The sequence below is a fragment of the Leptosomus discolor genome, chromosome 9 (genome assembly GCF_034619465.1).
Source record: "Leptosomus discolor isolate bLepDis1 chromosome 9, bLepDis1.hap2, whole genome shotgun sequence".
Lineage (NCBI taxonomy): Eukaryota > Metazoa > Chordata > Aves > Leptosomiformes > Leptosomidae > Leptosomus > Leptosomus discolor.
The window spans coordinates 931,765-949,978 of record NC_141399.1 but is presented as its reverse complement, the minus strand read 5'-3'; the positions used below and the strand labels follow the sequence as shown (position 1 = coordinate 949,978).

The 18,214-nt window shown below is 47.7% G+C and overlaps 1 protein-coding gene across 1 annotated transcript in view; it reads right to left on the bottom strand.

The window, feature by feature from the left end:
* The window catches only part of RAD18 (RAD18 E3 ubiquitin protein ligase), a 53,932-nt gene extending 36,481 nt beyond the window's left edge, over nt 1-17,451 (bottom strand). Inside the window, exons 1-6 of the mRNA XM_086470232.1 lie at nt 17,392-17,451; nt 16,825-16,906; nt 12,674-12,735; nt 11,171-11,241; nt 2,555-2,910; nt 384-483 (exon numbers count right to left, since the gene is read on the bottom strand). Of these exons, the coding sequence (XP_086326358.1) occupies nt 384-483; nt 2,555-2,910; nt 11,171-11,241; nt 12,674-12,735; nt 16,825-16,906; nt 17,392-17,451 (731 nt within the window). The remainder of the gene's footprint in view (nt 1-383; nt 484-2,554; nt 2,911-11,170; nt 11,242-12,673; nt 12,736-16,824; nt 16,907-17,391) is intronic.
* Between the last annotated feature and the right edge of the window lie 763 nt (nt 17,452-18,214).

The following is an 18,214-nucleotide window of genomic DNA, read 5'->3' as shown; positions in this document are numbered from 1 at the left end:
TGGCCACCTGAACTGAGGGAAGCAGGTCATTCCCCAAGTGAAAAACGGGAACACGCGTTACCTGAACAGAATGGTAACGCTTCTGAGCAGAAACATGGTGCGAGTAACATACAGACTAAGTTTTACTCCCTGTGTTGAATTTATTAAAACATCGTCCAGTGTTTTCCTGCCACTAAAAGCCAAAAAGGAATTCTGCTGGCCACCCACACACCTTCTTGAGAGGGGAAAATCACCACTATCATATTTATACAGTGATTTGAGAGTGATCTATTCAGCAGGTAACCAAGGAACACCACAATCTGCTGTATTATAACCCATCAACTATTTCAGCAGTGCAGAAAGATGGCTACATGCATATAAAAGTTCTTAAGGCTGCTTCTTACCTTCTGAGGCTGTCCTTCTTCTGCTCTCTTGTCAAGCAGCTATCCAGATGTTTGTTTATGTATTGCTCTGGAACAGCAACCTCACAAACAGGACAACCCACTGAAAGCAAGGGAGAAGGAATTCACTAGCCTGCGTGTGTTACAGCAAGGAGCAAATATTTTCATCTGAAAAGCGAACTGTTGACTGAAGAAAACGAAAATTTGGAATTCCAGATTTGTTTTTTTGAAAGATCGGTCATGTCTATCCAGAATCTTAATTTTTAGCTCTCATTTTCATCCCAGAACACTTATTTCCCTCTCTATGTAATCTCATCTTCCCTGCAGTCGGATGGAATGAAATCTCTAATAAAAATCTAGAATAACATACACACTACATGGAAACCTGGGGGCTAATATAAACATAAGCATATTTCCATGCTAATGTTTTTCACTTTTGCAGAATTTCACTCCTAAATAAAGGAAGCTGCTTCATTTTGATAACACAGACTAGCACAAGCTTTATTCACATCAACATCGTGGCCCCAGTCCATGGCTCTCAACAGGACTGTTGACACCTGACTTAACTCGGCCTCACAGGAATCCAATGCCCAACCACACCTCATACTCATTTCTGGTAACTGGATGCTGGGACTTGGGCTCAGAGGCTCAGGGACGCCCTACAGCATGGTCCCACCCAACCCAGAATTCTTCTTGCATCATATTTTCAATAAACATTACCTGTAAAGTCAGTTAAAAACCACAGACTTAAAATACTCGTCTTCAGCAATCCCGTTACGTCAAAACTAAAAGCCTAACTTCAAATGAGCGGTACGAGGAAGAGGTTCTGTAACTGGCATCCTCTGTGTCAGTATGGAGGAAGCCAGGTTTGAATCCAAAGGCAAAACAACCAACCACCTATGAAAAACGCTGTGAAATGGGGGAATTGAGAGGGTTATCTGGTAACACTGCACTGCAATTCCTGACTCCCGTGACATCGCATTCTAGTGAAAGCCAGTGACGTGACACAAGAGTCCTGAGCAGCCTGTTACTGTACTTGAAGTTAACCTTGCCATTCTAAACCAGGAACAGGCAACACTTACTAAAACCACTTCAGCATTGCCTCACTTCGAGTCTTTCATTTCTATTGTTTGACCAGCTACTTTGCATTTGAGGAAATAATTTCAGTGTAATGCATGCTCGAGGATTTAATAAGGCCATAAAATGGTAAGCAAGTGAAAATTTCAATGGTTCAAGAATAAACGAGCAGTAAAGTTTCATACGCGTTTTAAATTACTAACGCAAGCAAGTCTGATGCATAAAACCAGGAAATGCAGCTCCTGGGTAAGTTGATGCCATTTTCATGTGGCTACTTTCGTGGCTGTATTACATCTTCAAGCAGTATTGACCCAGCTAATGAATAAATATGAACTTCAGAGTTCCTGTTGAATGACTTGTTAAAGAAAAGGACAGATAAATATCAACTAAAAAGAATCAGTGCTGCACTCCTACATGGTCTTTTATTTCAATTTAGGCTTTTAATTGGGTCAATAGGATGGCTCCCATCATGTCAAAACTAAGAGGATTCTGTCACCTTATTGTAGTTGATTCGTACAAACGGGACTTTTCATGCTTCAGAATAAATTAATGTTAACACTGTAGAATTACGTTGGAATCACGTTCTTCTGGAGAGTCTATGAACAGGAATATTAACAAACCTGAAGCCATGATCACTTTGATTGTGGGCACGCCCCTCAAGTAACAAACACACTATAAAATACCTTGCTCCCGGTTACTTAAGGATACGAGAGCAGAATGACTGTTGATATTGTCTGCCTAGTCATTAAGGGGAAGGGGAAGAGAAAATGACTTCATTTTTCACTGAGTAAGTCTGTTGTGCAACTATTGTTTTTTAGAGCTGTTACTCAAAGCAAAGGAATCCGTAAGCGTTGAACTCCGTTTCATTACTTGGCCTCAGCCCAAGCTTCCTCATCACGAACACGCTTGAGGCAGCGCTGTCCCACAGCAGCAGCAATCCAAACGACGCACAGTCCAGTTAGACGGGAGCATCTGAACGTGCCAAGGCAGAGAAACGAGAGGAATGCCACGTACTGAAGGTACCCTAGTGCATACAGCCACCACAGCCCTGGCCTTGGGGAAGAGAACAGGACAAAGCCAAAAACTGAGCATCTCACCTTTCTTGACTACTTTTACCACAGATGTAGAAGGCTCTTCATGGCTTTTGGTGCACTCAGGACTCTTTTGTGATCCCACGTCATTGTCTTTACCATCCACCTCTGCAGAAGTGCTGTAAAGGTTATGGTCCTCCTCAGTTCTGAGAACCTTCTGATCTGTTCCTGCCAGGCCATCTGCCTTTGTTGAGGTGCAAACCTTTTCCTTACTCAAGAAACTGTCAATCGCTGGCGCCTCTTCTTTTACAACTGGCCAAGAAACAGGACTCCTAACGTGGCCTTTGCCAGCTGAACGCCTGCTACAGGCCAACGGAGATGAAATCAGCGGAGTATCCAAGACCAACTGGAACAGCTGCTGTCTAGAAGCATCCAGAAGACAACATGCGGTTAGCTACATTGGACAGTATTAGCTTTTTCTTTGAGAAGAAACCAGACCAAAACCAGATGGAGCTTTTCCTCCCTTCCTTCCCCCCTCTCCCCCTCGCTCGCATGCAGCACTCGGGAATTGGCTAGCCCGCACCAGCCAGGAGCAGGAGCACGCCAGCTGCGCCTCACCATGCTCTACAGAATCTAAGAATCATCTTCTTGATTTTCAAACACAGTAAATCCCATTTTGCAAATGGAATAAAACGCCTCTCAAAACATCACACGGAACACAGTAAAGAGCAAAAAGCTTTCTCCCTTACTTGAAGACGGCAGATGGCCATTTTCAAGTCGGAGTGCTTCAAACATCACGTCACATAGCTGTGACAGAGGCTCCTGGAACCAAACAGCTTAGCCAAAGGCACTGCCATATTCCCTCTGCCCCTCCTTACTGTGGGTCTCCTTCGCACAGCTGCCCACTGCCCACCCAGCTGAGCAAACCCCAAGAGACAACTGCACGCTTGTCAGGTCTCCAGGTTTAGTGTCAGGCAACTATCAGCCGAAGAGCACAACCCTCCATTCTCTTCTCATGCAAACATAACTGCCCTCAAGAACAGCCCACTTCAGTCTCCCCCAGAACACTTACCACACACCTACACAGGCACTGCATTCCCTGCCCTCCTCAGGGCTAGCAAATGTCACGACACAAGTCAAACACAAGTCTCTTTTCAAGGAAATAAACTTGTCTTACGTCAGTAGGGACACAGTAGCAACAGCAGGCTCATTCTCCTGTCTGTCTCGTTAGTACTTCCAACTTTGAGGTAACACAAAGAGTTGCAAAGTCACAGTTGTCCTACTCTAGCGATTGCGTGAGATCTTACAGACATGTTTTATTCCTACTCCTGCCCCAGGGGTTTTTGCAGAATCCTGTGTACTTTACCATGTACTTTATACAGCTCAATCCAAGATAAATTAAGCCAGAGCCTGCAGCCTTGGCAGGGAGGTGGCACAGCCGTGCAGCTGTCTAGCCTGCCCACATACCCTGCGGTTCACTTTTCTCCTGTATCACCACAGGCAGAGCAAAGGCCTTCCCAGCCAACACCAACGACGGACAAACCACACGTCCCACGCTTACCCACTGCTACTTTGCCAAGAGTCCTCCCCATCCTGAGGGTCACAATGAAGCTCCTATCATCCAGCAGAAGCACACACGCAGTCGTTAACCTAATCGCCTGTAATTCACTGCTCCATCACCCCTTGGCAACCTGCACGCCGCTCATCTGTCGAGCTCTCCAAGAGCACGGGGCCTGCACAGCTGCCCCGGTGCTCCTCAGCTTTCTCCCCGACCTGCTGCCATGCTCCCACCACCGCCTGCCAAGCCCCAGCCTGCTGCATCCTAAGTCCCACCCACCAAAAAAAAAAAAAAAAAAAAAAGGCAATTGCAAAAAAACCCCATGTTACCACCCACAAGCTCTGGCAAACTGGGGCAGCTTACAAAAACTGGAAAATCTTCAAGGAAAGGCAGCATCTGTCCAGCAGTGAATGAAGGAGGCAGGTTCACCTCTAGGAGATGCTCTGTCCCCAAGTGGGGTAGGGAGGGCCTTCCCTTCGCTTCTTTCTGCAGCAGGGTGACACCGGAGGGAGGGACAGGCACAGAGAGAGCTTTGGAGGTGCGGAGGGGTCTGAGAAGCTCTACACGGCAGGGCACGCTGTGCCTCCGCCCCGCCATCCACAGCCCAGAGCAGTGCTGATGGCAGCCCCTCTTCTGGGGGACAAGCCCCGTGCGCTGCTGGTTACCACTGCACACGATGCCTGGTCACCCTCAGACACGAGCGTGTGGCCCCAAAAGAGCAGAAACAAGTCTGTAACACCAGAGTCCTCCTCCTCCTCCTCCTCCTCCCCCCCATCTGTCACACATCAGCCTTCTCAAACACCAGGGGTTTTACAACTGCCATTGCTCAGCAAGCGCACGCTCTTGATTTAAACGCCACCGCTTTACAGCTTTGATCATGACACGACACACTGCCCCTGAGCTGACCATGCCTGTGGAAGCAGCACAGCTCTGGGACCTCAACTTGCAAAGCTTTTAACTCAGGAAGGCTAAATAACAGTTGAAATAGTTTGGAGGGGTGGCAACTGCGGGTGATGGACCTACAGAATGCGCACTGCTCTAACATTATTTCTTACAGCACTTCCATGAAGACACAAGACCCACAAGAAGTCTGAAATGCAGCCATGCCCTCACATTTTTTTGAAGCCATTTCAGTATCGGATAACTACTGAGAAAACTTGTCAGTCTTTTAAGGTAAAGATTTTTCATGTCCAACAAGGACAACCAAGAACTGTCTGTATCCATATCTTTTGAAAACAGGTTCATGTAAGTCACCAGGTAACCCCACAACTATACCAGTTTAAGATAAGTTCCTGGTGAGCAACCGCACCAAGCTGCTCTGCAGTGGTTATCTTCCAGCCTGATCTGGAGTTTGACTTTCCTGGACTACTGACGTACTGACCACATCTGTCAGTGGCAGCTCACCTCTGTCCCAAGACTCTCTGGCTTTCAGCAGTGCAAACAAGTGCAATTAAGTGTGGCAGCAAAGCTATGTTTTCCTGTCTGCTCATGCCTAGATATGGACTGGAAGTTTTTACGGAGGTTAATCCCCCGGCCGACACAGACACAGAGCGGTCGAGCTACTGCTGGCGCAGGCTCAACTTCACGGGGAGCTCAGGAGCTCGTTAATGGAACGCCACCAGACTGCCTCCCCACAGCCCTGCCCACTCCTGCCTCGCAGCGGCTGTTTGCAAGGGGTGGGTGTCCCCCAGAAGCACCGGAACGGTCTGACAGCGTAGCGCCGCTCAACACGGCCGCGAGCACCAACAACCGGCAGGCAGAGCATCTCGCTCTACTGCAGATAAACGCGCGGTGTTCCCAACAGAAAGGTAACAAACTGCAGCCTCAGAGGACCTGTCACATCACAGATGGTTATATTCTACAATCGAGTTCAAAAGCAAACAAATCACTCGTCTTTTATTCCTAATACACCTAAGCAAACTTGAATCCCCAAAAGGATGCAGCTGGGTGTTCTACCAAAGATCAATTTTTTTTTTTTTTAACGTTTTTTCACCTTTTTGAACAAGGAATTTATCCTCTGGTTATGTAAAAATTATCTATTTCTTCAGAGTCCCCCAGGTTTTCAAACAGGCAGCCTGCCACTAAAGCAGCTAATCAAAGTCAACACATAGTCTTATCATATTATGCTTTCGGCTGTTAAGCAACCACTTTCACACAAAAGCCCAGCATCCTATGCCACAGCAAGCTAAATTCTGCATGGCTCAGAGAACATCAAACAGATCCAGAAATGCCATCATTTGGCACCGTATCACTTTAGTTTTCCCATAAAATAAAGGACAATATAGCCCCAAAAGGAAAAAATACCTGAACCATTATCTAGAGGACACAACTGATCCCCCTCCTCTTTCCAGTGCATTTCCTATGGCTTTTGGGAGCTTCTCCTCTTGCAAAGTAGCACATTCTACAATTTGTAACCACCAGTTACGTCTGTTTATCTTTCCACAACATTCACTAGCTAAAATGTGTTTTTCAGTGTGTTCACCCTAGCTGACAACACTCCTAAAATTCAAACTTCCCATCAGTTTACCTTTTCACCAGACTTAAGGTTTATTTATCTTTTTCTCAACATTTCTTTCTCAGGAAGTATCATAATAACGCAGCTTATAGTACCTCAAATTCCCCGAAGCAGAGTCTTTAGTGGTCTGATCTGTCCCTCAGGAAGGCGACCAGGCCAAAACACATGTTTGGACGTGGGCCTGGACCCAAATGGACCGCGAAAGCCAGCAAGGGGCAGCTGAGCAATTCCGAGGAAGGCTGGAGGGAGGAAGGCAGCTCCGTGGCCAGCAGAAGGAGGGGCAGGCACACAGCAAAAGGCTCAGAGTGCGAAGCTCAGCATTTTAGCAATGTGTCCTGTACAAAAGGATAGACTTCTGAGCTCAGAAGTTGCTCCAGCCCTGGCAGGATGGACTACCCAAACAGACCAAATGCAAGTTGTTAATATTTGCACAAAGGCAGCCAGAACAGAGAAGTTTTCAGAACAGGAATTTCAGATTCTGTAATAACAGTTGTCTCAATAAAATATGATCTGCTATAAAACAAAGAGAGAAATTAGAAAAAACAATACAAAACCCAAAATCTATTCTAGCAATAATCTGATAATACAGGTTGCTTTAATTACCCCATTGGTCTACAAATAATCATACAGAGTTTTCCTCGTATTGAAGGATAAAGACGTACGAATAGACTTCCCGAAGGGATCTGACGTTGGCACAAAATCAATGGAAAGAACACTAGGACAGGAATATGAAAACTTGTTTGCCAAAACACACATGGAATCTCTGTATGGCTTTTTTTTTTTTTTTTGGTGGGAAAATACAGAAAATGCTAGTACTAAATTCAAAAGAGAAAAGTCCCAGACTGGCTTTTCCCAGAATGTGGTATTTTGGGCCCACCAAGCAGCTTCACTGGCTGCGTGATGACATCTAGTGGCCCTGGCAACCGGCGCCCCAAACCCCGGCGCCCCAGGGAAGGGAGAACCGGAGCACCGCCGGGACTCCCCGTGCAGCCCTGGGCTCTCCAACAGTACCTTTATCAACTGCCGCTCCCCTCCCTCGATGCCCGAGTGAATTACTCAAATTTCTCGTTATTCACAGAACTCTGATAGTTGTCTCTGGACTGATTCAGACAAGCCTGACTCAACTGGAAGATTCATCCGTCATTCAGAGACGGACAGCAGAGCCGAGAGTAGGACGCAGCTGATGGAGACGTCCACCCCCTACCGCCACCAGACCGTCCAGCTCTCCTAGAAACTGATTCCACCGGTAAACCTCGGGACAGCCCAGTTTTCAAAAAGCTCTGCGTTTTGCATGCAGTGTTCAACATCATCATTACACTCTTCAGCATTTAGCACGGACTGCTGTCCCTTCCCAAAGGGGGACCCCATTTCACCTTCCCAGCACGAGAGCAGCAAATGCCTCCCAGCTGACAAACCCCAGTTCACGAGCAGGAGCAGCACCTTTAAAGGCTGAGAGACGAACCAACAAGGTGTTAGTGAGTCCTAACCGGCACTGTTGTAACCACTACCAAATCCTCCTCTGAGGCCACTCCTCTTCAGTGTCTGGCTTGGGTTAGGGCAGGGAGTTACCCTTCTTTCAGTTTAACCAAAAATGGACCGTCACCCTAACAGCCTGTACGGAGCACGCTCTCTCTGCCAGGCATGCTTTAATAACAGTATAAACATCACACAAAATTTCTTTTCTTCACATGTACAAGACCCACAAAAAAATTCCAGCATCCTCCTCCGTCAAGACCCCGGTTGCTGCTTTATGGTCCGTTTACTCCTCCCTTACCAAAGCAGATACAAAGCAGAGAAAATAGGTGGGAATCTAGTGCTTCCACAGAAATAAATTCCAGGGATGAGATGGAGTCGTGAATCTTCCTAGGAACAGCTCACACAGGACAGTCCTAACAGTGCTAAAGGACAATTTCTGTCCTTGGAATTCCCTCTGCACTCCTCCTGCAAGTTTAATCGCTGTATTAGAAACAGCAGGACCTGCTCGCTCAAGCGCTCAGAGCAGAGGTGTTCGTTCCTCTGACTCACTAGCTGTCAAGTAACCCCGATTAGGAAACTAAGATATACACTTGAAAGTAAAAACATATTTTTCTTCCTTATGAATGAAAAACCCACAGATCATTTTCAGCTAGGACTGGTTTTCTATTTATGCAAGCATAACTCTAATTTGTATTGCTAAATTTTCTAACTAGGTGATACAGAAACCGACAATTTTCATGAAAATAATCTCTTTAATAGAGAACAACAAAATTGATTTCAACCCTAAAACTTACACTTATTATTTTTTGAAGACGCCAGCCTCATTGCAACCGGCAAAAATATTGTTCACAAAGGAGAGATGGCACAAATAGCACGCCCCATATCCCGCTCTCCTGACCTCGTCAGAGTGATGAATTCTGCCTGCAAAGCCCAGCACAAGCAGCAGAGAAAGCTGAGCAAAGGTTGCTCTCACCCTGACAGCAGCCCAGGGGCAGAATTGATCAGAGCAGTGCGCTCCCTTAACCCCTTCCCTGCTCAGGATCTCTGTGTGCGCCTGACCGCAGGGCAACGTGCACTCCGATCTACTAAAGCCTATTCAAAACTGCTCCTCTGCCCTCTCACACAGGCTAGAACCTGAATGAACGACCCAACATCTTCACTTTTATTGGGAAACATCAGAGCCCACACTTCCACAGGGAGGAAGCAGGACTCAAGACAAATTGTGCTCCACCGCGCAGAAATTATCCTGAAGGCTCCAATTCTGTTAAACGCTGAGCAGAGGGATAAATGGGTCTGTTTAGAATGATTTCCATTCCATGCACACACTGACCTTGGAGCACAGCTTTTACTTCGCTAAGTACTACCAACATTAACATTTTCTTTCCCTACAGGCCTAAGAAATGTGTTTGCATTTTGTGAAATAATGAAAAGATTTAAGGCCTAATTTTCATTAACACTAAACTACCTGAGGCTCCAAGTCAAGTCGGGACGGACCTGGGACCTGAAGAGCTCAGCACGTTTCAAAATTCAGCCCCTGGACTTCGGATTTGTTTCAGGGAGGGCCAAAAAGAAACCTGGGGAAGCAAGGGGGCAGGGACGGGACAGATTTGTCCTGCACCAGCATCGCCAGGGCAGCAACCAGCAGCGCTGTTAGGATTTAATGACAGTCACACCACCTAACGCTCTCCAGGCAAGCAGCGTTCCCCTTGATCTCAGGGCCATCTGCAGAGCAAACGCAATCCCAGGCTGAGAGAAGCATGAACACGGTGTGCCCAGCATCTGAAGTGACGCCAGATCTCCTCACTACCTGTATCCCTGCCTTATTACAGCAGTTCTCTTAGTAACTCAGTCGTTGTTAGGCCTTTCCTGCCGAGATCCAGAAAGAACCCTGCACTGGCTCTCTCCCACCTCACCCAGTGCAGAACAGGGCACAGTAGTTTTTGTCTTATTGATGTAACTGTACGTGGAGAAACTGATTGAACTCCAAGCCACAAAAGGAATTAAACTACTCTGACCGGTAAGATTTATACTGATCCATTAAAGCAGTCAAAAAAAAAAAATTACGTTTAAGATTCAATATCATAATGGATCCAAGTCAGCACTATTTGTTCCCTACAAAATTAGATGTTACCAAAAAAAATAATCATCCATTTATCACTAGGAAACACCAAAGACAGAGTTCAAGCTACAATAATGGAACTAGAGAATTTCAATTCTTCAAATAAAATCAACTCAATTGAATAGTGGTCATACAGATGATGAGATCTTCATCACAGAGAAATGCTCTCAAGAAACAAAGCCATGAACAGAACTATGCTTCCTATCGCTTACGAAGCCAAGAATATCATGGACTTCAAGCTCCAAGTTCATTTCAGAGGAAAAGATGAAAGCATATTTGTCTCCCATAGACACAGGAGCACCTACAAAATACCCAGCAAATCACTGATCTGCTTCTAATCAAAAGAAAACAGAGGGATAATACAAGAAATCTCATCTATCCACTGTGGTAGGCGTTTACCAAATCATGCTTATTCTGTTATTCCTGTCATTCAAATGGACGAGATCAAAAATGAATAAAAATGAACAGAAAAGTAGGTAAGAAATCCAAGTGAAAGCACGCTGCTCCATGACTTCTCTTATCCAGGAAAACTCACATTTGTGGTCCCTCAATACCTACATTTTTCCCACCCAATGACCTCATCAAGAGAATTCTCTTGCAAGTTGACCACTACCACTGGACAAAATCTTTGTTTGGAATCTCCCCAGCACACTCAGGAAGGATCTTAAACAAACCTTTATTACCATCACTTTCGCTGTAGAATCCCGACGCATCTGTTTGACCTCCTACCTGTTGGGAGAGACTGTAACTTCCGTGGCAGCTAACCAGAACCAAAACAAGGTTACACAACCTCCACACATCACCTGAGCAGACAGTCACCTTCAGCCAGAGAACGGTAGGAATTTCCCAAAAGCAAAAACATTAGTCTTGGACATTTCTGTGACACCGCCCTTTTTTCCACTCAGTCCTCATACCACTCCTCTACAAGGACTCCTAGCCTGGCCACACAAAGTACGTCACACCTGCCCTTCCAGCTGCCAAAACAGAGGGAGTATTCATAAAATCACAGTATACCTTGCAGAATTAAAGCTCTTTACTAGTTCATCTAATGTCCGGTTATTTTTCAGGTCAGATTCCGAGACCGCCTATTAAAAAAAGAAAGAAAAGGGGAAAAAAAACAAAACAAACATTCAAATGCAGTGAAAACAGCGAGTACCAGAAAATGTTCAAGTGATCAATAATTTGTTTCTTGGATCAATGCCTCAACTACCCCCCACTAAATTGCTATGTGGATGAAGATGCATAAAGTGTCAACCTTTGTTCCTGAAAAATATCTCAAACTACAATAACTGCCTGAGAACTGTAAGTCTGGGAAATGGGAGGTAATAGTTAAAAATGAAGCATAAAGCTAAAGCACCAAAATCCAGTGTACCCGGCCTCCAACGAGGCTTTATTGTAGCCCAGTTCTAATAATTTTGAAAACCAAACCAAGGGTCCTATGAATGTGATAACAACCTTAAGCACTGAGGCATGAAAACTGGTGAAGGGAAATGTTAATCTTCTGATTATGGAATGAAAATATGAATTATGAGATGGCCTTGTGCATTCAATTCATTCTTTTTAAACAATTTCTGACTTTTATCTCCGGCTGTCTCTCTCCGCTGCTCTTTTTTACAAAGTTTTTATTAGTCTTGCTCATATCGATACCTGTGATTTTTAAGAAGGCAGTAGTAAAGCGTACTCCATCAAGTAGTCTGCACTTGTTTGAATGTTTAAAAACTGGCAAAGCCACAAATAGATCTGTTTTCCAGTCCTGAAAAAGTCTAGTCTGGTTCATGATTTAGAAACACAGAAGAAAATTACTTCTATTTTGCCAATATTCCTGCAGCGCCATTCATTGTTTTTGGGCAGCCAGCCATTGTTAGGAGTTCAATAAACCCAACTGGCTTCAGATGAACAGTTAGATTAAAGCCCAGAATAAATTGCATTCAGTGTTCTTTAATCAAAAAAGTCCTTCCAGCCAGATCATAACCACCGCCCACCTGCAGCGCAGGCCGAACCCTCCTCTAGCGCTTCTCACGTTTAACCTAGTTCTCACGGCAAAGGCCTCCTCTCCCTGGGGCATGACACAGTCCTCCCGTCCCCAAAAAGGCTGCACAGCGCAGCCAGCAAGTGTTAGGACTGGGTGGTCTGGAGGCACTTCTAAAGACTCCCTGAGAGGTGAAGTGAGGCCACCCAATCACAGAAAATTTAAGTGTGTAACTTTCAGCACTCGTGTTTTAACTGATGGTGTGCTTTAACAAATTAGGAAGGAATGTTAAATGTTTCCTGACAGACTGTGTACACCTCAGCTCGGAGCCAAGACCCAAGTTTGATGCTCCATCTGCTTCTGCCCGTGCCGACAGAAGAGCAGCTCTGCAACAGGAGGACTCCAGTTGCAAGAGCACCACGTTTTGCCCAAAGAGCAGCTCAGCAAAAGGAAAAGTGGCAATATATGACCAGAATTAATTATTTAGCACAGTCCAAAGGGAAAAGGTCCTGAGACCCGCCAAAAGCCAAGCTGAGGGAAACACTTACCACACAGCACGTTGGACACTGCGTTTTGTAGGACAAAAACTTGCGTATACAAAGGGAACAATCTGGAAAAAGGAAATACATCATTTTTAAACAGACATTCTTCCAAATGCAGTTCAACATCCTTACTGCTAGATTTTCTTTTTGTACAATACATGCAAACTATTCCACAATACAACAATACTGAAAACACACCATTCTTCCACAGAATTGATTACCATTGTAGCAAAACCCCCTGTATTTTATGCAACCATCTTTCAACATTCAATCTCAGTCCCTCTGTAAAAGCAGATGTTTACTTTCATTTCTTTAACACAAGACACGGAAGCCACACTCTGCCACCACCACTACAAGCAGTGCATCTGCACTGCACACTCCCCCACACCGCTTTTTTTTTGCGCCATGATGAACGTTGGATCACTTTCATCTTCCTGCATAGCCCCAGACAAACCCTCTATCCTCTCTTTTTCCCAGGTGTTTCTTCCCCTTCCCAAAACAATACCAACCTGATGCTGATGGAAAATGCTAAAAGCGATGGGAAACAGCACTGGAACACTGAGAGATGGCTTAAATGTTTCCCAGGAAAAGGAAGTCGTATCATCATCACAGGCTGCTTCAACAGACTCTTTGGTGAAATATGCCACAAGCATAATTTTGCCACAGTAAATTCCTGAAAATATTCTACTTTCTCTACTTATCTATGAGCTTTCCCAACCTCTTCAAGACATAAAAGGTTTCATCACTCTCCAGCAAAACAGACATTCACTTACTAGATCACTACTGGTCAGTCCCAGCACTTAACCCATTCAGCAAGAGCTACCTAAGCAGCTGTATTTCAAAGACTCTCTGCAAAGGAGCCTGAAAAGCAGCAGGAGCGTTAATGCACTAATTCAACACTTAGAACTGCAAATCTATCTAAATACTCAAAAATTACATCATGTAATGAGATGTGATATGGGGGGAGGAGTCTTCCAAAAAAAAAAAAATTAACTGAATGATTACGAACGAACTTACAGATGTAGCCTGCCAACACCCGACACCCAGGCCCCTGCAGCAAGGAGCAGGGCTGGCCTGTTTGCAGCCACGGCTGCTCCTAGCCGGGGTAGCCTGAAGCACGTCCCAGGGTAATAAATCACGTGAGCTCTTCGCCTGAACATCTGCTGCAGCCAGCACATACCCCAGCAACTAAATGGTGCCATAAAGTCCACTTCCATCTGCAGTTTGACAGACAAACCACCCGTCAAACCACACCCACCAACCGCTTCACAAGACTCGGCCGCAGCACTGTACTTCAGGACACCTCCCAGAGGGTGAATCCAAGCCGACAGCCCTCACAGGATGCTTAACAACAGTAGCAGAAAAGAAGTACCCAAGTCACTGCCAGCAAATAATCTCTGAGTTTAATCTGGAAGCAGCAAGGTTGTGAGAAGAAAGAGGAACAAAACAAGTTTGGCACGAGAAAAGTCAGTAATGCCACAATTTACACACCACACATCGAAGCCCACAGGTGTTTTTTAACCGAGCAAGCAGTTCTGAAACCTGCTTTACTGGAAGCACAGCAGTAATTTCAACACAGATTTTAAGAAAGTCAAATCCTGGGTGACAACAAAGAGCTCCCTCCAACAGCACTAGCCACTTCCACGTGAATCAGTCGAACAGATCCAGGCTCCCCTGCCCACCTTCCACCTCACAGCACCCCCAGGCCAGGGCTGCACAGCCCTACTCGCTGCCTGTGCTCAGCCCGTACCAGGGCCTAAACTATAGCAGGTGTTCCACCACCCCGTGAACCCTCCCCAGCTGGGAAGGGGAACTGGGACAAGAGGAGCAGACCTGAAGGCTGAAGCAAGGACAGATGTCATGAAACAGGAAAACAAAGTACACACTCAGCCCAGAACGTCTGGTCCGCGCAGTCCTCGGGAAAGGGAAGGAGCAGCGTGAGGAACACAGGCCAGACCTTCCCCCTCCCCAGCCAACCTTCCCCCTTCATACTGCCCGTGACATTCGGGTGTGGGCTACCCCCGGAGCTCACGCAGGGCACCTGCCCTGGCTGGCTCCAGTCTGCTACCGCCCGCCTGGCACGGCCGGGCCAGTGTCCTGTCCCAGCCACACCAGGACACTCCCCCAGAGCTGTGCTGGGGAGAACCAGCCCTGGCGGGTTCCTCAGGAGTGCAGCATGTCTGAGCACCCCCGTGCCGGCGGGCACCCCCGCAAGAAGCAGACCCGGCAGCGATAACCTCCAACACCACCTCAGCACGAACGGACCAAGTTTGTCCTCTCAGACTGAGAGCATGAGAAATCTCGGGGCCCCAGTTCTCCCTGCCCCTGGTGAGACGGCCACGTTAGAGAGGACATTCACCTCCAGCCGCTTCTCTTACACGAAAGAAATACCAACGGCACGTCTGTTCTGCGGCAGTTACGCAACTGCTGCCAAGTGAGCTGCTGAATTCTACCCATCACCCAAGAACGTCAAGCGGCTATAGGTGCTAACAGGTTAGAGGTGTCTAGAAACCCCATTATTGTCTTAATGCAATAGACCACTAAGAAGAACAGAAAAAAAATTTTGCAAGCAAATGTATTTCATTCTGATCTGTTCACAAGTAATTACTCATTAATGGCAGGAGGCTTTTTGCTCAATTGTACAATCTCAGTAGACTGGAGAGATTACACAAAGACAACAGAGTAGAAAATACTTTAAAAAAAATCTTGAATCTGCAAGAAAACTTAGGTTTCTACAATATGCAGGGAGAAATTACATGTGTAATCTGTTAAAAAAAAAAAGAAGGCAGACAGATTCTTTTCAAAGTTAAGGACCTCTGAACCCAGCTGTTTCACAGGCAGGCTGTAACACCAGCTACTGTGGAGAATTTCCAGTGCTCCCCACCATAAATATGCTGTTTTCAATGGTGATAGTTTTGCCAAGCTAAACTAAATTTCACTGCCAAAGGAAGTGTTATAGTTTCTGAACAAAACAATTACAAGCCTTTATTTTAACGTGAGAAAAGGCAATGTACCTCCCCCTAACCTGGCTTTCAGTAAACTGCTTCGCTACCACGTTCCAGCAGATATCAGCCTGAGGCAGACAGAGCAGCACGGAAAATTTTAGCTCCTAACACTTAATGCTCTCTGCCACACAGCTTTGCATTTTGTTCTGCCCTCAGGGTGTTACAGAAAATATTTAAATGAAGAATGGTAGGAATAGGCGGCATTTAAGGGCATTGTTCCAGACAACATGTGTTTGTGCTGTCAGAAGGCGACAACTGTAACCGCACAGGGAAAGGCTGCTGGCTGCTTCACAGCTTCTACCCGGAGGAGCTCCTCAGAGGCAAATGCCCTTGCTGGCTCAGCCACAAGCAGAAGAGCTACGTGGTTTATAAAGGAGCTGAAGGCTTGGTAACCTCTGCTCTACGTGCCAGCGAACAATAAACGGTCAAACGATGACTTGCCTCTGAAACTCTAAAGGAGAAGACTCTTTTTTTGAGAACACTTTTCAGTAGCTTTCTGTCACTCGGCTGAGGTGCAAGAGGATTTTGCCAGCCCATAGGGCCCACCAGGTCATTCTCCAGTCTCATGTTTCCTGGGAGAGAGGTCTGAAGACCGAAACTTTCGCTGAAAATTTCTCCAAGTACCCCTCCTTCGGCCCTACCTGTCTGCCTTAATCCGCCAACTTGATGACAAGTCAGGCTTAAACGCAGTCATAGGGCCAAGTCACACTCCCATGACAGCCACCCCTGTGCTCCTTGGAGCGTGTGGCAAGGTGCATTTACATGACATACGTTAATTCTAAATTCCACAAAGTCACAGGACAGAGGGAAAAACGACCTCACCGCCCCTTTATTGACTTGCCACAGACGCCCCATTTACCTTGGCTCCTACTGGAGCAATCTGTATTAAAACTGCTGTTCCTGTGCAATTTTTATTAAAACTCAAGTAAATTTAAACTACAACCAAGTCAAGAGTGAGGTATTAATTGACCCTCCATAGAACACGTCAATCACAGTACAGGAGGCACAGGGGTACAACAAAAAGGAAGCAACAGTTTCGTGTGGACCTCCGTGAACTCCGCACTCGTGAAGTCAGAAGGGTGCGAGGCAGCAGGAGGGGACGCGTCCCACATCCCGCACGAGAAGCGACCGCGCTGCTGCCGCCGTACTCACAGTTATGCGAACACTGTGGAATGATCATCGCAGTGCTGAAGTAATCAAAGCAGATCCCGCACCGCAGCAAGTCATCCACCGCCTGCAACGGAAAGCCGAGGTCACCGAGCAGCTCACGGCGGGGCGCCCCAGGCGACGGCTCTGCCAGCCCCGGGGGCTTTCGCTGTGCGCTCTCAGAGAACCCGCCATCAAGCACTTCGCCCGCATCAGGCGAGGCCGGAATTCCCCGCCGGGGCCCGGCGGCACCGAGAGGACCGGCGGCAGGCCGCCCCACGGCAGGGCCCGCCGCGCTCGGCCCCGCGCGGGGGCACGACCAGGCCCAGCGGAGCGGAGCGGGCCGGGCCCCTGTCCCGCCGCCGGGGCGCCTCCCCCGCCCTGCCTGCCTGCTTGCCTGCCTGCCTGCCTGCCTGCCTGCCCGCCGCTCGGCAGCGGGGGCTGCGGTGCCGGCGCGGCTCTGCCTGCGGCCGGGCCGCCCCGCGGGACGCTCCCCCGGCCGCCCCGCTGACACCCCGGCCGCCATCTCGCTCTCCCGCCCTCCTTCGCCCGCTCCCGCCGCGCCTCACGCACCTTCAGCGGGGACAGGCTCGCCGGCCACGGCGGCTCCGGCACTGGCAGCGCCAGGGCCATGGCCGCCCGGCCCCACCCGGCCCTCGCCTCACGCCGTGCTCGGCCCGGCCCGGCCCGGCCCGGCCGGTAGCGAGTCCAAATCCCCCGCGCTGAGCCCTGCGCGCCGCCACCGGCCCGCACTTCCGGCGGCGCGATGGCTGCCGGGAGCTGTAGTCCGGGCCGGGGCCGGGGCCGCGGCGAGCCCGCCCGGGAAGAGACCGGGGCCAGGCTGGGCCGCGGGGGAGCCCGCGGGGGCCTCGGCCGGTGCTGCTGGCTTTTCAGCGTGCGCCCCTGCTGCAGAAATCACCGGATTTAGGATTTTAGGATCCTGCTTGGAAGTCCCCTTACTTTTCCCATCTTGATTTAAGTATCAAGAATTCTAATTAGTGGCTATTAGTAGGAGAGACTATGATTATTTGGGGAAGATAAGTCTCAAATGGAATAAATGATCAAATATAAAATAAAATCTGTATTGCCAATGCCGCGAACATACCCCTGTAAAGTCCCAGCCCTGAGGTATTCATTAACCAATGCTCTGTTAGTGGTTAGAAACAAGGACAACGTGTTGCAGTCCCAGATGTCTGCTGGACAGGATTTATGATGGCACCCATTGCGTATAACCTTTGAATCGTGACCAGAGCAGGTACGAGCCAAGAGCCTGCGAGCCAAGGGCATGTTCCCTGACCATACTTGGTCAATTCGAGGAACGGTCAAGACCTCCGGCTCACGGACCACCTACCCAAATTATACCCCCTACTCACAAGGGAACGACAGACAACTACGA